Consider the following 24,543-nt stretch of genomic DNA (forward strand, 5'->3'; position numbering starts at 1 on the left):
AGACCTGAATTTCTTCTGCTGATATGGCCCTAAGAGAGTGTGTGAATAAATGCAGAGACACAATTTGTTATTTGTTAAGAAGAAGAAAAAAAGGAGCCCATCACACGTGGCCTTTTCTTATTGTTGCTGCTGTTAGCACCAATACTAGATTGTATGAGAGAGGCAGGGGTGCTGTTAGTAAGGAGTAACAGACAACTCTTAGCTCACAGAGTTCTAGAAAATGTCAAGGAAAAACTCCACAACTCAGCACCAGTTCAGTTCTAGAGCACCTGGGCCTCTTTTCTGGATTGTCCTCAATGTTTCTTTATGAGAAGAGTTAGATAGGAGCCAAACCACATCCACAGCAGACTTGGGAGCAAGCCTGGTGAGACTGTTTCTTGCATTCACTTAGTGAGCCCTCACTGAGCACCTACTTTGAGCTGGACACTCTGCTCTATGACCCACCTTCTCTCTCACTCCCCATCCACTGGGGAAGCAACAAGCAAGTATAGGTTGAATTATGACCTGGAAGCAAATGAAAATCAACTTTCTCCTTCATGTAAACAAACAAAACTTGTGTCAGGGTCTTTTGGAATCTGAACATCAAACCTCAGGCAACCTTAACTGGTAGGTTTTGCCAGACATTTTCTGGGTCTGGGTATTTCTCAACCCTGCTTGTCCTTGAGGTGAGGGGAATCTTAAAGGAATGAATCTCTAGAGATAGGATAGCCTCTGAGAGGGGGTTGATCACTGGTTGGGGAGGGGAGTCTCTGTTCCACACCAACTTTAGCTTTGCTTGCTGATGGGAAAGCTTTTCCTTTCTCCTGTACTGTTTTAATTTAGAATATTGGAGGGGGCAGTTAATGGAGAGAATGGCACTGTTCTTTAGGGAAGCTAAGTGAATGGAGATCTAGAGGTCAGACCCAAATAACCTGATGCTAGAGGGGTGTCCTGCACCCCTGCCTCTCTCATGCAATCTGATTCACAGGACTCTACTTCCTGCCTTTTTTTGTGTTCTAAAACATTTATAAAATTAAGTATAGTTGATTTACAATGTTTCAGGTGTATAGCAAAGTGATTCAGCTATATATAATCTTTTTCAGATTCTTTTCCGTCATAGGTTATTGCAAGATATTGAATATAGCTCCCTGTGCTATACAGTAGGTCCTTGTTGATTATCTATTTTATATATAGTGGTGTGTATCCATTAATCCCAAATTCCTAATTTATCCCTCCCCTTCCTTTCCCCTTTAGCAACCATAAGTTTGTTTTCTATGTCTGTGAGTCTCTTTCTGTTTTTTTACTTCCCTTTTTAGATGGATGAGAAAGAGAATTAGCAAGAGAGTGAGCTATACTAGAAGACAGTTTTCAGAGGCAGTAGACTCCCCTAACATATAACCAGTTTTCCAAGGGCATTGACAGCCTTCCCAACTCCACACTGGTTTAGGGTCCCTTGTATATTTTTCCAGAATGTCCTGTGTTTCAGTCCAGTCCAAAGCACTTATCACCTTTTATGAGTCTGCTCTCCCTGTAGACTCCTTGAGAAAGGGGTCATGTCATTTATCTCTGGCACATAGTGGGTGCTCAGTGTTTGATGAATGGGGTGGATTGCTGGATGGACAGAGACCCCTAGATTCCATCATCCTTCTGAAGGTCTTATTTCTTATCTCCTTGACCAAAATGTAAACATCCTGTGATAAAAGATGTCTTCCCTGTGTTTTTTGCTTTGGTTTTGGTTGAGAACTCCATACTCAGAAGAGGATAAAGACGATGCTAGAGGCTATGTTTGGACCTGGTCAGAAAGGCTTGAGAACCTCTGGGGTGTGGTCACGCCCTTTCCAAGCCAACTTTATAAACTCATCCTTGAACTTAATATCTTGTCTCTGTTAAAAGGTATTTCTGAGATACATGGCATTTGCCCCTTATCAATCACTTCTCTTTGTTGACTCACAGGAAAAATCTTTGAAAGTTAAGGTTGAACAGGACTTAATCATTTTACAGATAATTATCTGGAGCCCACAGAGGTCTAGTCACTTGCCCAAATTTACACAGCTAGTTGGGACAGAGCCTGAAGCCCCACCTCCTGGCTTCCAGTGATTAGCCTTGCTGTGCCTCCAGTGACTTCTTGGGAAATCTGCAGGCTACATTCACCTTCATTCATTTGCCCAATGTTTATGCAGCACCTACTATTATGAATCAGGCAGCGTGCTCGAGCCTATGGATAGGAAGATGAAAAGTAACAGTCCCTACCTTGCAGTCTTTTTTCTCTGAGCTGCAACCACAAGAGTCCCAAGTTTCTTACACCTTAGATCCGAGGTCCCTGTGTCCTGCAGCAGCTTCCAGTGAGTAGAAGCCAGCAGACACTGGTGCCAGGCTCCTTCTGGACCTGGTGGGCAGCTGGGCCCTAGCCCCTCCCACTTACCCTGGATCTTGTAGCTGCCGTTGCCACCGAACCAATCATGCCAGAAAGTCATCATGATGATTTCAGAACTGCATTGTGAGTTATGCAAAGCGCGCGCATAATTACAGCCAGGAGGGCAGAACATGCTGTGGGTGTGTATGCGCATGTTGTGTCTTTTGCCAGGGCTGGATGGTGTGTGTGTGTGTGTGTGTGTGTGTGTGTGTGTGTGTGTGTGTGTGTGTGTGTTTTTCTATTCAGTGGAATTCTTACCACCCTGCTCGATTCAAGACTGGTGGCGGGAGTAAGAAGGGATATTCCCATTTTGACTTTGAGACAGTTTGGTAAACCTCGGGAGTATTTTCCACAAGTTTTGGTGCCTACAACTGAGTCAGTAGGGCGAGAGTGTCTGGATTAGGGAAACCGGTGGTTTGGACCCTCTAGAACCATAGTCCTCCTACCTCCAAGCCCCGGCACCCGCACAGCGGCTTCCAGGTCTCCTAGCCACAGACTCCTAAACTTCTCCCCTGGAGACAGACCCGGGCCTAGTCTTCCATGCCGGCCTTCATCTTTGACCTTCATCTTAAATTATTTGGACTCTAAATTTCTTCGGCCTGAACCAAGCGCCCCCTTTGCATCCACGTGGCGGTGGTGATGGTGGTAGTGGTGGGGGTAGTGGCAAGTGTCTCTCTGGCGGAAGCCGGAGCCCCAGGCTCCAAAATGGCACAGTAACCGTATTTCTCAAACGCTTTTGGGAAATCATATACTTTTCTAGGTGCGGAGTTCGAGTTTGCACACGTCTCGGGCAGGGCTAGCTGAGCACAAGTCTGCCCAACTTCGTTGTCAACAATGTTGATTTATTGTCCTGTCTCCTAAAAATCCCCTCAGGTTTGTGGCTTTGTTCCACATTTCCCTGATCTCCTCCCACTTCGAAAAACCGAGGAGGGGATAACTTGGGAGGTAGTTGTCCCCTTTCTTGCTCTTTCCGAGTGTCCCCAGGCCCGAGTCCTGGTCGCTGCGCGGCACTAGCAAGGACGCGGGCTCTGGTGCGTGGCGTGCGCGGGCGGGGGCTCCAGGCCCAGCCCAGGCCGCTGCGGAAAGTTGCGGTCACGTGCTGCGGCCGCCAGCGGGAGCGCACAGCCTGCGCCCCTGAACCTCCGGGGCCGAGGAACTGCGGCGCCCTCCGAGGGTCCGGGGGACGCAAGCACTCACTTGCACACACATACTCTGATCGAAAGCCCCGGTTGACACCGAGTCTGGAGAAAGTGGGACCGGGAGCGGGCGGGTAGAATTGCGGAGTGCTAGTATCTGTTCACCTCCCCCAGAGCTTGAGTGGAGGGCGGGAGAGCAAGAGGTGTGACCCTTGACCTTTGGCCAAGCCCACGCCAGGAGGTGAGGCTGGCAAGCTCTTGTTCGACAAGTTCAAGCTGCTGGGAGAGCTTTAGTAAGAATTAATCTCTTAGAGATCGGGGATCACCGCTGTCTAGGCGTGCGCTCTCCCAGCGCGGTACAGGATCCAGGGCTGGAGAGAGCACAGGAATCGCGGGAAAGGCGGGCGGGAGGAGTAGGGGGCTAAGGCGGGGGAGGAAGCTCTCCAGAATCCCTGGACCCTGAATTGGGGCGGTGGGGGGCAAGCGAAGCCCGCTGGGGACGGGCAGCGGGAGGGAAAGCTCTACCCTCCAGCCGCTCCAGTGCAGAAATAATGGAGGCGAAATAGCTTCGCCCTGCTCCGGATGGGCTTTACTTCGGTAAGCCGGCGGCACCCTCCCGGCGGCTGGTGCCCAAGTGGACAGCGCGAAGGCCACAGGAACGCGGAGTCTCCGGCAAACCCCATCCCAGGCCCCAAATACGCACACGGTATCCTCGCCTATAACGTTCCGTAGATAGTTGCAAAATGAATAATTACTCACCTTGGACCAGATCCAAGTTTTACCCAACAGAAGGGGCACGAGACCAAGAATGAACCAACTCACATGGCCATATCCGGCGCGCACAATCACACACAAACACACAGCCACCCAGTTCTTCCACGAATCTGTCTGGCGCTCTAGAGAGAAGGGGGAAAGCGTTCTGAGAAAGCTCCAGCTCCCCTCCTCTTCCCCCTTGCCATGAAATATAATAATTCATTTTTATTACGAGAGCAGCACCGTCCTCACCATCTCGCACGCACAGAGCCACACTCCCATATTCACACTCTTAACTCCTCAGCTCCGAGAGCGCCTGCATTTTCTTTGGGAGCCGCTTGGAGGTTCATTAATATCATTAGCATTTAACCCCCTCCCTCTTTCCATCCCCTCCCCGCACATGGCTGACGTCAGACCCCGCCAGGAGTTGGGGGAAAAGCTAAGTGGGCCAGGGACGCCCTATTCCCCTCCCCGTGGCTGCCTGTCAGAGCGCCTCTGGAGATATTACAGGGGACCCAGTCCGCAGCGACAGGCACAAAGTCACGGGGTAATGAACTTCGGGAACCCTTTGCCGCTGCGTGCTCGGCTCTCCCCGGAAACCGGGAGCTGGCCTCCTGTTCCCTCGGAAGACTTCCCAGCAATCTAGTTTTTCCCACTCCGCGCTCGAATTTGGGCAGCGCGGAGCCCATCTGCCTGAGACTGCGGTTGTGTGTTTCCCTTCTTTCCGTAAAAGAGCAGCGGTCTGTAGAGATCTGCCCACACTCTGCTTGCCTAATGTAGAGAGAGGAACTGAAGACTGAGAGACAGGAATGGGGAAAGAGAGGGATTTTGCCCTTTTTGCTCCGTAGAAAGACCATTTTCGTGTCTCCATCTCTGTTCTTCAATACCCTTCTCTTGCCTGTCCTTCCTTCTCCCTCGATTTGCCTGTCCGTCTCTCCATTTGTCTGTACATGCCTGTGTCCATACCAAGCAACATTCCCAGCAGCTGCGGTTTTGCAAGAGGCGGGAAGAAACTTAAGGATGCTTAATTTTCCACTGTGGAACGAATTCTGAGCGCCCAGAGAGCAGCGCACCGCGCAACCGAAACCCACCTGTCCGGCCCCGGAGCCTCCCAGGCTGGAAGGCGGCTGGAGAGCGGCGGCGCCCGGCGGCGAAGCGGGCGTTGCCGGCCGGGACTCGGGCAGCGCCCACCAACCGCTCCGCCCCGGGACCGCCAGCATGAGCAAGCCGGCCGGATCAACAAGTGGGTACCTATCGGGCCGCCGCGGGGCTCAGGCGCGCAGGCTGGGACGGACGGGCGGGCGGGGTAGCCGGGGAAGTCCTGCTCCGATCTTCGAGACTCCGAGCCTGGGAGAGGGACTCCAGCGGTGTGTGCGCTTTGGCCCAGCTCCTTGTAGACCATGAGTCAGTGCCTTTCGTGGTGAGGGAGGAACAATTTCGTTACCTCTGGATTGCTTGATTCTCCCCTTTCTCTGGTATGGTGGGAAGGTTGCGACCCAGGCCGCCCAGCAGTCCCGCGAGTTGCCTCCACTTAGCCGCCAGGTGCGGGGAAGAGGGGGAGGAGGCGGCGGGGGCGGGAACTAGGCCGCAGCCCCAGGCTGCAGCACAATAACACGCTCGCTCAAAACTCCGAGCTCCAGAGCGCAAAAGCAACTTTGCGCAAAGCGGATTTTGAATGGAATGCTTTGCACCCCTTTTCTAGCTATTTCAAATAATCCTGCAAATTGGGAAGCAGAAACAATTTAAAAGTCACATTTTCCTTAATCCTAAATCCGCGTAGGTCATAACTGGGGAATTTAAAGTATGGCGAACCGCTCTAGCAAAGAGAGGACCAAATCCCTAATCCCAAGGAGTTTTCGAGCGGGAGCTCGGCAGAGGCAGGAGAGTGCGGCCTGTTCCCCTCCGCGCGCTCCTCTCCTTCCTTAACCCTGATTAGCTGGAGGCTCTCCCTTGGAACGCCAAGTCGTGGCTGATCTCTAACCGCCCCTAGACGCCGGAGTGCAGGGCTGAGTGTATGTGCGAGGGCTTTTGCGTGCACCTTGCCTGCGGACCCTGAGAATGTGCAGGCCAGAGCCGGCGCTGGGCCGGCATGGCCGCAATGCCAGGGTCTCCATGGGCATTTCAGTTCCCGCCTTCCGGTGGCCCGGGGCTGCGGTTTCCAGGGTCCAAGGCTGGGGGTGGTCGCTGCCGAAGTCCCCACATCCCGGAGTGCTCCCGCCGCCCTTGTCGTTTTCGCTTATAGCATTTTTGGCGCTTGTGCTTGCCTCAAACACCCCCTCCCCTCACTCCGGCTCATTGTCCCGAGCCTTTGAAAGTTGGTAGAGTCCGAGATACTTCTGAGGACTGATAATGAAGTCCCACTTGAGTGGGATGCAATTCCTCCCCTCCCTCTCAAGAAGTGGGTTGTGTTTTTACTTTGTCCGTTCGTTTTGGTTTTGGGTGCTGCCATTTTAAAAATTAAAGTGAATGTGAACAAGAAGAAAAAAGGAGAAATGTTTGGAACTAAGGCGGAGGGAGGAGAGAAAGAATCTTAGCTGCCGCCCGAATCAGAGCCGACCCTGGCGGAGGACTGGAGTTTTCCAGTTAACCTCGGGCCTACCTGGCCCTCGCTGTTCGAATCTCTGGGAAAGCAGGCGAGCTCGCATATTTTTTGTGGCCCATGTTGTGGCGTGTGTGCGTCCTTCCCAGGAGGCGCAGAAGGAAAGCCTTCCTGGTGCAGTCCGAGCCTCCACCGCAAAAACTGAAGCCGGCAGGCCTCGGCAGGCCCCGGTGCTTGCGTGCCCTGTGACAGGTCCTCGCCTCCTTCCCTGGAAGTAAGGAGCCTCAGACCCCTCGCCCACTTGGGGTGCGCAGTCGCCGGGGTTGAGGAGCCTTGAAAAGTGAGGCCTCGGAGGTGAGGGAAGGGGCGGGCACGAACTGGGTTCGCTGGGGACCGCGCCCGCGTGCTGTAGATGGACTAGGACGCAGGCGGACCGTTCGGACTTTTAGGAAAAAAGGCAGAATGACACTGGGTTAACTTTGGAGCTTTCCAGCTTCCCAAGAGCCTGAGTTGGGCCTCCTAAGCCTCGAGCTCGACGCAGGTCCGGACGCCTCCGCAGGGGTTTCTCAGGCCCGCAGAACAGCAGACACCGCCCGCGGCGCCGCGCCATCCAGGCCTTCTCCAGACTGGTGGCGGCAGCGGGGCCCAGGCCTGCGGCCCTCGGGCCCCGAGCAGCGAGGGGGTCGGCGCGCAGCGGGCGAGGTCAGGGCCGAGCCCGGCCGCGAGGTCTGCAACTCCCGCCTTGCTCGGATTCGCACAGCTGGAGAGCAGAGCGATGTCACCCGGGAGACCCGCCTGGGTGGTAACAAGACCCCGGCCAGTCACCCCTGCAGCCCAGACTAACTTCTTTCAACAGCCTCTGATGGTAATTACAGTAATCGAAGCTGCCATATATCTTTAGGCAATTATGATACACAAAAAGCCCCGAGGGGACCCCCTGGCGAGGGAAGTTAAGAACGGTTTTCCAGCCTCAGGAAACTCCCGCCTGCCTCACGTCGGAGCTCGCTCGACTTGCTAAATGAGGGGAGCTTTGCAACGGGGTCAACCAGCTTGTCTCGTGACCCAAGTCACCTTAACGTGGCTGGGTGGCGGAGTCTGAGGCGCACACCTGCTCTGCCCCGGAATTTTCGCGTCCTCCCCTCTGTGCCCCGCCCCAGGTGGGTACGCCTGTCTCTAATCTGCCCCGGGAGCCTTGGCTCGGAGGTTTGCGCTGGGGCAGGGCCGACCTGCCGCCCTGGCGGCCCCGGGGGGCCGTTGGTCTAGGAGCCCCGCCCCTGGAGCCCGAGTAGCGTCGCCCGCCCCTAACTGGTCCTCCCTCCACCCCGTCGGGGTTCTCCAGAGATGCATGTCCCTGGCCTCCCGTCTGGATGGGGGGCGGGAAAGAGAACCCCCACCACTGCTCCTCCCACTAGCTCATCTTGGCATCATCAAAACTGCCACCGGGAAGAGGAGGACAGCTGGGACGACAGGATGGCTGGACCCCAAACACGGACCCCAGCTCAGCCAGAGCGTTATGCAGAGGAGAATGGTTGCAAAATATGGAAACCAAGTTTACTGCTTTCCAGAGCGAGGGCGGCTGCTGCGCGGCCGTTGAGTTCCCTTGGGCGCAGTGACAGGTCCGAGGGGGTGAGGGACAAAACCCGATGTCGCCTCCCCTGGCTCTCTACAACCCCCTCCTTCCCCCAGCACAACCTCTCCTCCCACCCTGCGGGAGAGGGGGCGCCGAGGCGGTGGTCGCCGCGCCGCGCGCCTCCCCCGCCGGCCTTTGTCGCCATCCGAATTCCCATGCTACTTTTTTTGACGGGTCACTGGTGGCTCTATAGGCAGGTGCTACGGCGGGGTTGTAATTGCCCGGGCCGAGCCTGGTGGTTACCAAAGCCCCCTCCCCAACCCTGCCGCCCGCGTTCTCCCCGCCCCCACCCCCTGCTGCTCCTCGACGGCCGCGGTCAGGGGTGCGCGCCCGCCGGACGCCTCGGAATCCACCGGCGAGTTTCCACCCTGAGGCCTCGGGCCCTTCCTAGGCGGCGCCCTCGCCTCCCCTTCTCCCCTGGTCCAGTCGTCCTCACCTTGCCTCCCATCACCCCAGCCTAATCGTGCTCCCTAACCTGAGCGCTCCGGGAACCAGGTGCCAGCTTCACAGAGGCCAAGCCGGAGGCCGCCCGGGCCCAGACTGGAGGCCTTCGGGCCGGTAGCAAAGGGAACATTAAATATAAAGAAGTTAATTATTAACTAGTATTGTTAAATATCATCATCATCATTATCAAAGTATTAATTAAGTTAACCCTTTATTTAATACTCCCTTTTTTTGCACGAGGAAGGATTTCAAAGTTCTTATGAACCACTTCAGGCTTGTTGGACCCTTGAACCTTATAGAAAAATAGTTCCCTCCCTTATAACTTTTCGAATTTTACCCTCTCCCTAACATTCCTCTAGGGTCCGCGGCCATCCCAGGCTAGAGGGGATTCCAAGGCGATTTCTCTTAAGTCAGGCGACAGTTGAGGCCACGGTGGGTGGGGGCAGTTTAGGAAAACCAGTCAGATCTTTGAAAGAATCAACCTCAGACAGCGGTGGAAAAACAGAAAGCAAGGGACCCCCACAGGATCTAGTGTGAAAAGGTAGGGCTTTAAGGAGGAAGACGGTGGGGAGTCGGGGTGGAGGGGTGCCGTCCCACCCTAACCTGCCAGGGAATCGACATACTTACAACATTCTCCTCCTACTTGCCTACCTCGGTGCTGGTTACTTTGGGGAGAAAAAATTTTTTTTCCTAAAAGAAATTATTTCTCAAAAGCGATCCATCAAGCATTATTTTAAATAGGTAAAGTGAAAGTTGGGCAATTACCACTACCCTTATTATCATTAATAATCCTAGTATTAGCATTACAATAATAATCCTAATAATAACAACCGCCCGGCAGCTCAGAGAAAACTCGATTGCCTTCCAGCTGCCATCCCTGGTTCCAGCCGTGTTTGTTTTTCTTCTTTTCCCTTTTACATTTCAAGTTTGTCTCCTCGCGCGCTCACTAACAACTTTCTCTGTTAAATGCAAGAGCAGGAGAGGGAGGCGGCCAAACTTTCCGCGGAGCAGAAAGGCAGCGGCGGCCGTGCTGCCGCCCTGGCCTGCTGTAATCTTTTATTCCAAAATGGGTTTCGGCGATTAGAGGAGACCCAAATACATGTAGCGGTGCATGAATAATGCTCATTGTAGGAAACTGACACTTGCTCAAGGAAAAAAAGTTTGGCTATAAAATCACTTCATTATTTGCTTTTACCGCAGCTTCGGTGCTAATCCCTTCAGAGGTCAGATTGCTTAGCATCTCTCTCTCCCTCTCCCCTTTCCTCCTTCTTCTCCGCCCTCCTCTCTCACCCCATCCCCCCTTCCCTGTCTTTCCTGCGATTTCAGGCCGTATTTTAGATATCCCCTGTAAAGTGTGTGGTGACCGCAGTTCGGGGAAACACTATGGGGTCTACGCCTGCGACGGCTGCTCGGGGTTTTTCAAACGAAGTATCCGAAGGAATAGGACGTATGTCTGCAAATCTGGAAACCAGGTACCTTAGCAGGGCTTCGCTGCCCGGCTCCCCTCTGCCGCTTCCCCTTCCTTTGTTTGTGCCAAGGCCTCCTCTGAGTTTCCAAGCTGCTGAGGAGAGAGACCAGGCCCTGACCTCTCCTTTCCTCTCCCCTCCTTCCTGCCTCAACTCTCAGTGGCCCTTTTGCTCGGGAAAGGCAGAAAGAGGCAAGGGAAGAGAGCTGAGTTTGAAGGAGGAAAGCTGAAGTCCCAGTGTCTCCTTACACCCCCTATCAATCCCCCCCCCCTTTTAAAATCCTCTGACAGATTTTGACACTGGGTAAGGCCCACACCCAGTGACTATAAAGCCAGCCCAGAGGATCTAAGGAACTTTAGAATCTAAACCACAAGTGCAGGCAGGTAAAAGGGCTATTTTATGTCACTGCCACCCCAGTTCCATTCCTAGCAGCACCTAAGTTCAGTGCTCTGACCCGGGTCTGTCCGGGCAAAAGTGAAAGGCACAGGGCATTTCAGTCAGCGAAGTGAGTGTTGGCCAGTTGGAACAGAGAGGATGTGCTGTATGAGGGGCTGTGCCTTCAACTTCAGAGAAGCAGGGCTGCTTGGTAGTGGGCAGTGGGGCTTCAGCACCCATGTGACTTTAGTTGGGCCTTGTCAGAAAAGGGCAGAGTGAGCAAGAAGAGAAGGTGCCCAAGGAAGGAAACTGGGAGCCTCTCCACGGTCCCCATATCTTCACTTTCTCTGCTTCTCTGGTTGATTCTGTTTTGATCTTGAGCAGGCAGAACTGTGTCAAAGAGACAGAGGAGTAGGGGCATGGGTTGAGTGTGAGCCAGAGCTTCCAGAAAGAGTGAGCAGACCCCGCCCCCTGACTCAGTTTCCAGCTCAGTAGTAGGTTTATTTCAACCTAGGAGATTAGCCTTTTGGTCCCACACTTGGCCTTCTCCTTAGCCAGGCACACAGACCCTAAATACAGAGAGACAATCTCCTCTCCCAAGAAGATCCTGGAGAGTGCAGTAATCAGAAAACATCCTTTGGTAACCAAAATGTTAAAACGTTTTCACTAAGTAATATATATGATACATATATATACATACACATATATTGTCTGGTGCTAGTGAATTGTGTATCTTTTTCTGAACCTATGTCTGCTCATACCAATTTCTGATAGATTTGGATTATCAACAAAAACAAGAACAAGAAGATGCTGCATTTGGATAAGTTATTTTGAACTCTCCAGCCCTGTTACCTGTTTAATTGGGTCCATAGCTCTGTATCAGTTTCTTGCTTCACCATATGGACACATCACATTATATACACACAGGACTGTATCCCGGTAGCTCCACAAGAATATGGGATTACTGTGGGTCATCAGACTTGAGCAGGCCTCTACTTAAGTTATCTTTTACTTTTATGCAATGCACAGAACTGGGGAATCAAAACCTCAGATGTTATGCTTGATATTTTCAAAGGGGTTGGCTATCAATTCAAACATATTGATGTCAGTCCAAGTGCTTGTAAAGGAGTATTGATAGACTCATCAGGCATGGTGGTCCTCTTCTTACACAGAGAATAAATGGACCTAGCTGAGGTGTGCATCTTTCTCTCAGGCTCCAGATATTTACATACATTTGATCTGATTTGAAGACACTCTTAAGAACTAATGAAGACTTCTGTTATGCATTAGTATGTTTATCAGAATACTAGGTGGATAACATTTGAGGATAGGCATATGATTGCATTTAATAATAAGTTATTTAAACCTCTTTACATTGAGCTATTACACTGGCCAGCAAAGATGACCTGAAGAATTCAGTTAGGAAAAAAATTTATTTCCTTTCTCTCCTCTATTCTAAGCTTAGGTAAACAGCATTCTAGTTTATTATTAACAGTAATGAGGATGTTTAGAAATTATTATGAACTTCTGCTCTACCTTTATTTTAAATAAATCAACGTCAGAGGGGTGTGATCTCATAAAACTGTGTGTTTGAGTGTATAATTTTTTCCTAAGGGATATTTCAGAAAATATGCTAACTCCAAATTCAGAGTATATGAATTTTGAGATTATGAAACAAAATAAAAATACATTTATTTTATTCTCTTTCTTCCCACTGTAAATGTAAAAGTAGCAAGTAGTATAAACAGAGCACCAAACTTCTTATGTATTTACTGTGTATAAAATACACATGACTCTTTATGAATCTATGTATATGTTCTCTCAGTAATAACACCTAACATTGAGTGAATTCCATTAGAAATTTTCTCTGTTTTCCTCTTTTAATGGCCAATATTTTTCCAGAAAATTGCATTGGATAAGACATTTATTTTCTCATGCATCTCAGATAAGTATTTCTAAGGCACAATTACCTCTTTTTTTTTTTTCAGTTATCGTGCTAATATTCTCAGTCTATGTTATCATTTTGTCAGACAGTTCATCACATTATCTTCCTGGTCATATTTACATGGTGGGCATTTCTAGAATTTGTCCAGGCCTTGGGCTCTTCCCTTCCCACTCTCACATCTGTAAGCCTTGCCCTCCTAACCACTCTGGCTTCTGCCTCACCTTCCAGAAATGGCTGTGTTTCTATGAATCTGGGCTAAGGCTAGTCTTTAAGACAACTCTCAACATGCTGGTCAGAAGCATGGCTTCGAGTACAAAGGCAAGAAAGGAAACAGGAGAGTGTAGAATAATGGGAAATATTTATCTGAGAGATAAATGGGCTCACCCAGAAATTGACAGAAGGAGGTAGACTCAAGACCTGAAAGTGGAAAGAATAGTCGGTGGGAGGGGGACGTGGCAGGGGTCCTGGCAGGCAAGCCTGCTCCTTGCAGAGCTCTAAGGCCTCCTCCTCCAGGGCAGGTCGCTGTCTTCGGTCCTGAAAAGTCTCGCCCCGCTCCAACCCCTCTGCGCCTGGCGGAAGTTCCCCTCGGGAGCTCCTCCCCACGCAGCGTAGTCCGGGCAAACCAGGAGCTCTGACCCTTCACCTGATTTGAGAAGGACTTTCCTTCTTGTCCGCTTTCATAGGGTCAGGGGTTGGTCCTTTTGAAGTAGCCCCGGGAATCCCAGCCCTTTCTCTTCCTGGCCCTGCTGGTGCCCAAGGCCCTCGCGTTTCGCGGACCCAGGCTTGCAGCTCCAGGGTCTGTTGCGGGGTCCGTACCCGCCTCCACGCCTTTTCCCCGACACGGCGCCGGCTTTGCGTCCCCAGTCTAAAGGTCCTGGGGGCCGCTGACCGCCTGCGCTCTGTTCCAGGGAGGCTGCCCGGTGGACAAGACACACAGAAACCAGTGCAGGGCGTGTCGGCTGAAGAAGTGTTTGGAAGTCAACATGAACAAAGATGGTAATCTATTTATTCTTAGTACATCTTTTTATCCTTATGTTGGTTGAATAGTAAGTAAATTATGTGTACAGAAAATAATGGCACTCCTATGCATGTACATCATCTCCTGAGCATTTCTTTCCAGGTGCTGGGAATTGGCCTCCGGCTTTAGTCATCTCCCTGCATGAGCCCCACCCTCACCCCACTGAACTCCCCAGGGCAAGACCCATGCCCACGTGGGACACTTGCGCCTCACAACCATCCCCACGAATCCAGCGTTCCTGGAGCCCCCACTCTGCTGGGGACCCACGTGTGACATTCCCGGCCTCCCATCCTGATTCCTCTTCTCACCTCTCCTTGCAGCCCTTTTGCGGCCAGACTTAAGCCTGTTAGCCTCCTGCAGGGTCTTGCTGTCTGTGTAGTCTCCTGGAGAGGATACCTTGGGGACTAGGAGACGGGTTGAAGGAGGAAGGGCAGAGACACGAACACGCGAAATGTCCACCCCTTGTTTGTAGACTCACCAAGATTACAAAATCAGGACGGCCGTTGTGGCGATCTGAGCTTTTTCAGGGCCTTCTCTTAGTTCTAAAGAAAGGGGCTGGAGGGGCAGAGTGACACCAGTGGGTGCCTCGGACACCCAGCTCCCAGAAGGCTCTTAAAGGCGCGCAGCAAGAACTAGGTCGTCAGGATGCTTCTTGGGCTTAGAGTGCAATCCAAGCTCGTGCCCGGAGGTGGCCTGGCGAGGGCGCCCCAGGCCGGGACGTGGCAGGGGTCTTGGCTGGGAGGGGGGAGGGATGGGGCCTCAGGACTGGGTGCGGAGTGGGCTTTGCCCGGACGGAGGCCTGGGCAGGGTGGCATCTCCACGAGGTACAGCGCCCACTGGGGAGAGTTCCTTCCTCCGCGGCGCAGGAAGCAGGAGGGAGCGTCCAACCTGTTGAACTTGTGTATTGACAAGTTGTCAAGCTCGTCGAGCGGAAGATTGCCCTGAATTAATTTGTTTGTTTAAACTGTTGGTGGTAATTGTCACATCTCCCCTGCCTTCCTCCAGCACACTCTGAGAGGGCTTTCCCTCGTCCCATTCCCCAGCGGACCCGGGCTCGGGTCCTTTTCTCCTGGGGTCCTCGGAGACCAAACAGGCATCTCCAAGTGGGGCGGGGATGGAGGTGGCGGGGGGGAGTGGTCGTCGAGCGGATTGGGAAAAGTGTGTGCAGAGACGCTGTGCCTGGCTGTGCGCAATGCTCCCTCTACCCTCGATTGCGGTCGAGACCTAGCTAATCCTGCCCAGAGGGTCTCTGGTTTCCCTGCTACCTTCCCTGGGTGCGGAGGAGCCCTCAACCGACAGAGAACACACCTAGTCTTGCCTGAGGCTCGGGTATTAGTGTGACACGTTGGGCCGGGCTGCTCTTCTCGGCTTCAGCTTCCTTATGCAAACAGTGTAAGGGTTAAACGGTCTCAGAGCGCCCTCCACCCTCACATTCCTTCTCCCTCCTTCTCTTCACCTCCCGGGTGCCCTTGCCTGTCCAGACGCAGCTTTTGGCCCGAGAGCGCGGCAGCGTCTAAGTGTCACCGAGTCTCTGATCTCGGGCGTGCGCCGGTCTGTCTGTCTCTGTAGCCGTGCAGCATGAGCGGGGGCCTCGGACGTCCACCATCCGCAAGCAGGTGGCCCTATACTTCCGTGGACACAAGGAAGAGAACGGGGCGGCCGCGCACTTCCCCTCCGCAGCACTACCCGCGCCGGCATTCTTCACCGCGGTTACGCAGCTGGAGCCCCACGGCCTGGAACTGGCCGCCGTGTCCGCCACCCCTGAGCGGCAGACCCTCGTGAGCCTGGCTCAGCCCACGCCCAAGGTCAGTGACCTTGCTGGGCCCGAGACCTTTCCGAGTGGAGGGCGGAGAGGGGCGCGCCCATTCTTTCTCAGCTGGCATGGCTCAGGCAAAAGATGGAGAGAGAGAGACCTCACGGGGTGCTCGGTGCTTCGCCGAGCTCTGCGGGGAGCTCTAGACCTCACTCTCTCCCCTGTTGAGCTAGCGGTGCTCAAATTCTAGTGTGCAGTAAAGTCACTCTCTAAGCTGACTACAAACGTGGCCGCCTAGGCCCATCCCCCTTTCAGCAAATTTGAGGTGGTGCCCAGGAACCTGTATCTTTAGAAAACACCTAGTGCAAAGCCCTGGCTGAACTAAGAGGGCAGCCTAGGTGTTCCTGGAGGACAGAAGAGCAGAGTTTGTTTTTAGAAGAAAGAAGTTGGCTGCAGCTGGCAGAAGAGCCCCTGAATTGCAACTGCAGGGATCTAATCTCTTGGGCAAAGCCGTGGGTCCCTAATGCAAGAGAGAAATGTGGAGCTCACCTTGTTAGGAAAGTTTGAAGAAGCTGGCTTCATTTCCCACTCCCCGTACTCTCTTCTGAGCCGCATGAATTTACACAAGAATTGAGCCTCTACTAGCAGGGACACAGCCAGAACCACCTCAAAAGGCTGCCACCTAGGGACTACCTTCCAGGCTTCCAGTTGGTTACCTACCCAAAGACCCCACTCCAGGCCGAGAAGGGCTCCAGATCTCTCTCCCCAAGAGGAGGGCCAGCTGCAGCCCCACACTGCAGGGAAGCCAAACACCTGGGCACACACACACACACAATATTTAATATTGCTTTCTTATCCTTGATGTGTATAATAAGCTTGGGAAAGTAGTGTTATGAATATGTCAGTTATGAATGGGAATGCTCTATAAATGATTAAGATGTCTAATTGAAATATTTCCATAATATACTAATCCTTTCTAAAAATACTCATATGCATATTTGTGTTTGGGATGCCTATTAATTTATACTTTCTCCACATCTATTTTTATTTACTCAAATGCAAGAAGCTCTTGTCTAAATTGGGAGACAGGCTTGGCACGTGGCTCATCCTGAGGAAAATTTGCTGCAGGGGATAGAAAAGCCAGATGCCCCTCTTGAAGGAACAGGCCGCCAAAGAGTGGAAATGAGCCTCTTCCATCAATTATTATTCCCCAAACTCTATAGATATTCCTATCTCCTTCACTGGTCTAATTAGAAAATTTAAAATTTGGCTCTTCTTGCAAAGCTGCAGCTTCCTTACTCCCTGGTGTTTCTCTTTCTTCCCCACGCAGTACCCCCATGAAGTGAATGGGACCCCAATGTATCTCTATGAAGTGGCCACAGAGTCAGTGTGTGAATCAGCTGCCAGGCTTCTATTTATGAGCATCAAGTGGGCTAAGAGTGTGCCAGCTTTCTCCACGCTATCTTTGCAAGACCAGGTATGACCAAGAGGGCACTGAGCTTTTGGGGGAAGGGGGTTGGGAAAGAAGCAACAGTAGTCAGTCTTATGAAACTAGAAGTTACCTGGATAAATCACCAAGGCCAGGCATCCGTTCTTAACAGCAGTAGGAAATGATTTTTCTTAGCTTCTTGCTATGGGTTCAAAATAGCTAGCTATGGAATCCTTACTAAGAAATGTAATTATGTTATTTCAGGAAAGTTGGATATGATCCAAAAAAACACAAATATACAAGACCATTATCTTTTTTTTTAGTTTAATTGAAACATCAAATTTAATCACAAATTTTTAAAATCTTAATGATTTTAAAAATTGTTAATAAAACAATATTTTCTTAAGAACACTAAAACTGAGAGACATAGAACGTGATGAGAGTATTCCCTTGTAAGATTTTGGGAACTAGTCTCATTATTTTATATTTGCAGCTTTATATTTTCCATTGTGATGCTCATAGTTTTGGCCACTGATTGATCAGCATGAAGGGTTAAAGAGTGCATTGCACACCTCCCCTGATTCTTTAAGTGCTTTTAGAGTTTTTGTAAACAAATAGGTCTGGTGCATAATCCTGTGGTTGTAAATGACATTAAGAGGGAGAAAACAAAGTATGTGCCTTTAAAATTGCATCGTACTGAGAAACTCAGAAGTTTTGTTGTTAGGAATATCAGAAATGGCCTCTGCCAGAATTTTTCTGCCCTTAAGGGAAAGAAATAAAATGAAGTATTCACAAAAATTGGCTGTCACCAGCACATTCATGGAAATTAATGACAAATTTCCTAAAAGGCTAATAAGTAGCTCTAAAAGCAAAGGATTTGTTTCTTTAATTCATCTTATACCTAATTAAAGCATAATAGTGCCCCTTAATATGAAGTACATTTCCTACAGAGAGCCCTGGCAATGTGCTCAAAACATTTAATCTTCTAGCATGGGATGTTCTTTTTTTCATGGCCTGGACTTTCAGACATGGTCAGAATTAGACATTGTTTACCTTGCATTTTTAAAGTATTATTTTCTGTATTTAATGCAATAAAACTGAAAATAAAGCACTTTGAAAATTAAACCTTTTGGTCTAATTGTGATTTTGGTTACAAGCCTTCACAATTCAGCCCTTAGCTCTCAAAAGCAAATCCTCTCACATCCAGAACTGACTGGTTTTTGAGAGATTTTTCAAAAACAAATTTTTCAAGTTGGTTAGTTTCTATCTTTGACCAGCTTTACTGGTTGACTCTGACCATTTGCTGTCTGTGTGTGTGTGTGTGTGTGTGTGTGTGTGTGTGTATAAGTTGGCTATTTTTTCTCAAAACAAGTATTTGTAGACTCTTTAATCCAAACAAAATTTACTTACTGTCTGCCACTTAGCCCTTCAGCAGAAACCCTTTAACAACAAGAAAACTGCAGTGAAGTGGAATCCAGTATATTAATTTCGAAAAGGAGCCAGATTTTCATTTTAAATATTCAGTAGCACATTTTAATAGAATGAAAATGACAAGCACCTTGATGCTGTCCACTTATGAGTCTCAGAAAAATCAGGCAGTGAGATGAGGTAAACTCAGCAAAACCTGATTAACATAATTACACCCTGATTTCCCTGCATGCCTCTTGGGAATTAGTGATCGCTCTCCCAGCCCAGCCCGCTCAACCCTCCAGGAAGATGGGGGCCCACATCTGCATGCTTAGTCTGGAATCCTCAACCCCGATAATATCAACATTTTCTATGAGGGAATCTGCCTGCTGTGCTGCTGGTGACATTTCATAGAGCCTGGGTCTCCTGAGAAGTTTCTAGGTGGTCAGGAACAAATGGATGCAAGAACAAGAAGGGTAAACCCTTTTCCAAGGGAAGCAAAATTTGGGGAATTGGAATGGCTGACTCTCAAATGCATGTGCTTAAGTATAGACACCTTTTAATAAAGGAAAATATGAGACAATAAGGGAAAGCTAGAATATTCAGAGGAAAAACTATCAGGACAGGCATTTAAAACACTTCTTAAAATGATGGAAATTTACATATTGAAATTGTTTATAAATTTATAAATTACACACTATATTATATTATACATCTATTGTATGACAGCTGATGCTTTTGGAAGATGCTTGGAGAGAACTGTTTGTTCTAGGAATAGCACAATGGGCCATTCCGGTTGATGCTAACACTCTACTGGCTGTATCTGGTAAGAATTGCACAATTTAATGACTTTGTTGTAGAAATTACCATAAAAATACATTACTGAAAAAAGAACAACATGTAAAGAATAACAAATTCCTGCTGAACAATAGAGTATACCTGTCATTTATAAATCTATATTTAAATGCAAATAATGTTGTTTTGTTGTATTCATGACTGCTTGCATTGTTATTTAAATGCAAATTACTGTGTTTGTTATCATCCAAGAGAAGATTTTATATTAACTTTCATACAATATAGCCAGTTTACATGGAATCAGATATCTTAGAGTGACAATTGAATAGATATTGATATGCAGGATTTTGTCAAAAATCAATATTAAATCATGAAAATGCCTTCATGTTAGAGCATTTATTGCATATTTTTATTCTAGGCATGAATGGTGACAACACAGATTCCCAGAAGCTGAACAAGATCATATCTGAAATACAGGCTTTACAAGAGGTGGTGGCTCGGTTTAGACAACTCCGGTTAGATGCTACTGAATTTGCCTGTCTAAAATGCATCGTCACTTTCAAAGCTGGTAAGCAGACACAAACTGTTGTCTCTTCTCCTTCCCCAGTTTTGCCATCTCACTAATTCAGCCACCTCCAAGTCCAAAAAAGAGGTGATGGTTTTCAAGAGAGCTGATACTCTTAGTCTGACTCCATTTTCAATAGCCATGGAACCTGCATGTTCTTCTGCTGGCCATCCACTTCCAGAGAGTGCTTTCCCCATCTGCATTTCCTCTGCTGCCTATCACAATTTCCTGGTCTTCATTTCTAGTTCCTACACACAGTGGTTCTGAACTGAGAAGTTTCCGGAATGCTGCCGCCATCGCAGCTCTTCAAGATGAGGCTCAGCTAACTCTCAACAGCTACATCCATACCAGGTGACCCTTGTTTGCCTTGAACGTGTACTTAAGAAAATTGCTTCCATTGTGAATGTGTGAGCAGACAGCAAAAAGCCAGTTCAAACATTGTGACTAATTATCCTGTTGCCAAGCCAGTTAATTTAATTAGAATCTATGTCCTCACGGATTTCGGAAGGGTAGGTGAGAGGAGCAAATCAAATTAGACTACAAAACTGAAAGCACTGCCAGACACCTTACACCTTTCCTGGATAAATAAGTTGATCCATCAGTATAGCTGAACACATTGAGGTGAATGGGCCCAGATATGAGAAAGGTGAAAAATGAAGGCTAAAGTGTTATGTTAGTTGATATATTAGAGTGGTCACATGATCCTTTAAAAAAGGCAAGCACCTTTCTTTGGTTGCCAATCCCAAATAGAAGGACCAGAGAACTTTCTAAAGAGGTCATCTTTAACCCCATCATGACTGCTGTCTGGCTTTGGTGATTGGTATCTGTTGACCTATTTTGAGTCATAGCACCCATCATGTTACTTCTGGCCAAGCAAAGCCCACTGACAGAGGCTGTTCTTGGCTATTTGTAGAAACTCTCAGTCACTGGGGTTCCAGCAGTGCTCCTCCTGTCCCACCAAATGGGCAAATCCACCACGAGGTCTACAGACTTTCTGATTCTATTTTCAGATGAAAAAAGCAAGGCTTTTAAAGAGCAGTGGAACCTTGCTAGCTTCCTAAGTTAGGGCTGCAGTAGATCTAAGGTTAGAATAGAGTTGCTCTTCTTACTTATTCTCTAGATTGATCTTGAAGAGAAGCCCATGGAAACCAGTCTCTATCATCTCAACATCACCCATAGACACTATGCTGGGAGAAACTAAATCAAATGGGTAGAGGCAGTTAATGCTTCCATTACTGAAGGGGTCAAAGAAACCCCAAGTCACCTGTATTCTTTTGGGATGATACCACTTCTGCAGGGATCTCCTTATTTCTTTTACAAATCCTCTTTTGAATACTAATGAGTAGAACTGTTCCCTGTCCCAGACTCGTTGAATGTAGCTTTTCGGAATTCCTGTTCCTGAAAGCTTTAGGCTTCCCAGTAGATCTTCAATAGCCAATAGCAACCAATATCTATTGAGTGCTTACTGTGTGCCTTACAACCCAGCATATTATGATTTTCCCTAAAAGTAGGGGGAGTATACGAACAAGTAAATTTGTAAAATGTGAGTTTAACAACAACAAATTGTTCCCTGTCCATGGAATATCACTGAAACTGTGATAAGTGATAGAGCCTGTGTATGTTTTTCAAAATTAAAGTTCCGTGGTTTTAAATTTAAAATCCACATTAACTTTCAGAATGTATATAGTAAACACTTAACTTTGTTCAGAATTATAAAATGGAACAGTACATAATTTGGGCACTTTTTCCCCACTAAAAACTAAATTGTATATCATAACTGACCTCTGACATTTAGAGTCTTTAAGGTATAAAGAACATCACACCAGGAGAATATGATACTAGGTATTGATTCAGTCAAGCCTTTGCTGAGTACTCGCTTTGTGCAGGGTGGCTGGTGAGCACTGTGGAACACGAGAAAGGACAAGATACTACCCATTATCATTACAGGAAGTAGGCAGAAGTGTTACTCCAGCTCAGAGAAAAAGCAAAGTGGGGAGTGAGAGAGAGAAATTCTCGTTGGAGGGAGTGAGAAAAAAATCTGCAAAGTCTGATGGATGGAGAAGACATGTGAGCTAGTTCTTGGATTCCAGCAGGAGAGAAGGGGACCAACAGGAGGCAGAAGAGGGGCTGGTAGAGGTGCCATGGAAGGTGCCAGAGAGGGAGTAAGGAGAGTCTGAGAGAGCCTGACATTTCAGGAGCTGCTTCTAGGACGACCTGAGAGAGTTAAACCACAAATTAACAGAAGTCTATTTTAGAGAAATGACAAGTATACTACTTCTCTGTCACCCTCAAAACAAGGAAATTATTCATGGAAGGAACACATCTGCTTTGACATGAGCCTTTCATTTCATGATATCAGCTACAGCTAGAATTTAATATTAATATCTAGAGTCATATATGCGACAAAACTGACTATACCTTACTGCTTAGCTCCTTCAAATCAGCGAACATTCTCCTCTAGCACTTTCCTGTCTAGAAAAATAAAATCTGAAATTGAGAAGTTAATGTGGCAAACTGAGCTAATTGTGCATTAATTGTTAAAGCTGCAAACTGAGCTAATCGTTACAGCCCGGTAAGTGATTTCTCTAATTATCTAGGACATAAGGAGAGGGCTAGAAATTGGCATTTCAAACAAACTGTATATAACTACGTGTAACAACTATATATAACTATATATAATAATAAACAATTTAGTTATATATAATAAACTATATAACTGACAATCAAATACCTGAACCCGTGACAGACACAGAACACTTACACCTGGAAAGAAAACTTCCAGTTATGTATGCTGATGGATGAAGTCAAGGGCATAGATACTCTACAAAATAATTTTGAGCAGTCAGAGAGCCCCTCTCTTTCCTTCTCTCTCTGTCTCTGTCTCTCACACACACATACACATGGTTATTGTTTCTGGGCAGTAGAGTACTCCACATATAATAAACACTTAACTTGTGTTGACTGACTAACCAGCCCCTTCCTAACTAGAGAATAAAAGAAGTGGGTGAGGGGCTTCCCTGGTGGCGCAGTGGTTGAGAGTCCGCCTGCCGATGCAGGGGACACAGGTTCATGCCCCGGTCGGGGAGGATCCCACATACCACGGAGCGGCTAGGCTCATGGGCCATGGCTGCTGAGCCTGTGCGTCCGGAGCCTGTGCTCCCCAACAGGAGAGGCCACAACAGTGAGAGGCCCGCGTATTGCAAAAAAAAAAAAGAAGTGGGTGAGTAGGTGAGTGGATAATACACTCACAGAAAATCAAGAGTTAATTGTCTATGGAGTCACCAAAATACGTCCTTTCTGAAAGTAATTATTTCCCACAGTGTTTTCTCACTGTGGGAAACTTCAGCATGTTGGGTGGATGCTGCAGACATGGTGGGGGCTTATCTAGGCAGCCACTGCTTCCCACCCACTGCAGGGGGCTTCTCTCCTCTGCCTGCCTGAGAAGGGAAACAGCTGTTGAAGAGAGTAAGTGGCCAAGGTGAAAGGGAGACGTGGGTCTTGGGATTACTTTCCAGGAAACGTAGATGTTTTTGGCAAGTAGAGTAAGCGGTGGGATTTATGTTTTTTGGGGGGGTTTTTTTGTATTTTTTTAAATGTACAGAAGCTCCACCGTGTCCGTACCACATTATTAAAGGTGGTCTGGTGGTCCCTGTCCATTGGTGGTCATGAAGCTGGGCAGTGAAAGAGCCAAATGAGATCCTCAGAGGCCCAGAATGAATTATCAGCCTCATATCAGGTTGAAGAGAGGGACTCTCTTGTGCCCAAAGCTAAGAGACAAGCATGAAAGTTGTTCCCCTGGACTCTGCACGGTGGGGTTATTGGGCAGTTAAACTCAATGTTCAGCTACCTAACTCCTGTGTAGGAATTGATATATGTCAGTGTCTAGCACCTGTGGCCATGGATTGAACCTGGCTGAGTCACAGATAAGTGTCTCCAGAGGTCAGTCTTTTGGGTGGTTTGTGTCAGTGGAGGGAGACCTCCTGGTGGACTGTATTGACACCTGATTCCAAGCTATTGACTGAAGACACATCAGGGCAGCAGTGAGGAGGTGGCTTATAGGCATCTAAAGGCAGGAGAAAATTGAACTTGCACATCTGAGCACAGATGTAAATTGGACATCAAGAGAGGAAATTGTTCAGCAATTTCTCACATCTTTAATTATATGCCAATTTCATTGACATGAAATTTGGGTGGCACTGCCAGCCAACAGAACTTAGTCTTTAATTTGCAGTGTAATAAGGAGGGAATTATTCCTGAGAGTGACTAAGTATAGTGCCTGAATAATAATTTAGAGAATTGCTTAGAAAAGGAATCCATTTTATTTGAGGGAAATAGCCTCATGAAGGAGTCTTGAGAATCAGAAAATGTGGATGTGGTCACTAGTTTTGTCATCAGTACCATTGGTTGGTTTCTACACTGGCAACCTTAAGTTTATTATTTGGTCTAAACTTAGTACCATGTTTCTTAAAGTTATTTTTTCTCCAAAAAAACTGCAACCCCTGTGCTAACGAGGAGACAGTCACCGTGTGCTTTTGGCAGCGTCATTATGTTCTCCATGCCTCGATTATTCCACCTGCAAAACAGGGACAGTAGTGCCTGGCTAGGACTCTGTAGTATGTTATTAAAGAGGCTGAATCAGGAAATTAAGCTGAAGATGGTGTGTGTTCGAGGATGAGATATTAAGCCTGTTAGTGATGGATCTTACCTTGCTTTCATGGCTTCTCCTATTCCAGATATCCCACTCAACCCTGTCGCTTTGGAAAACTCCTGTTACTTTTGCCAGCTTTACGTTCTATTAGTCCATCAACCATAGAGGAAGTGTTTTTCAAAAAAACCATCGGCAATGTGCCAATTACAAGACTGCTTTCAGATATGTACAAATCCAGTGATATCTAA

General features: G+C 48.3%; 1 protein-coding gene across 1 annotated transcript; it reads left to right on the top strand.

Annotated features, from left to right (window-relative positions):
• Nucleotides 1-5,499: 5,499 nt before the first annotated feature.
• NR2E1 (nuclear receptor subfamily 2 group E member 1) lies at nt 5,500-24,543 on the top strand (the record flags this gene model as incomplete). Its single annotated transcript, XM_079716860.1, has 9 exons — nt 5,500-5,524; nt 10,221-10,366; nt 13,589-13,676; nt 15,268-15,503; nt 16,782-16,928; nt 19,017-19,113; nt 19,501-19,650; nt 19,893-19,998; nt 24,381-24,543. 9 exons carry the CDS (start codon nt 5,500-5,502, stop codon nt 24,541-24,543), a joined length of 1,158 nt encoding a protein of 385 aa, XP_079572986.1.

Source organism: Hyperoodon ampullatus (genome assembly GCF_949752795.1).
Source record: "Hyperoodon ampullatus genome assembly, chromosome: 12".
NCBI classification, from domain to species: domain Eukaryota; kingdom Metazoa; phylum Chordata; class Mammalia; order Artiodactyla; family Ziphiidae; genus Hyperoodon; species Hyperoodon ampullatus.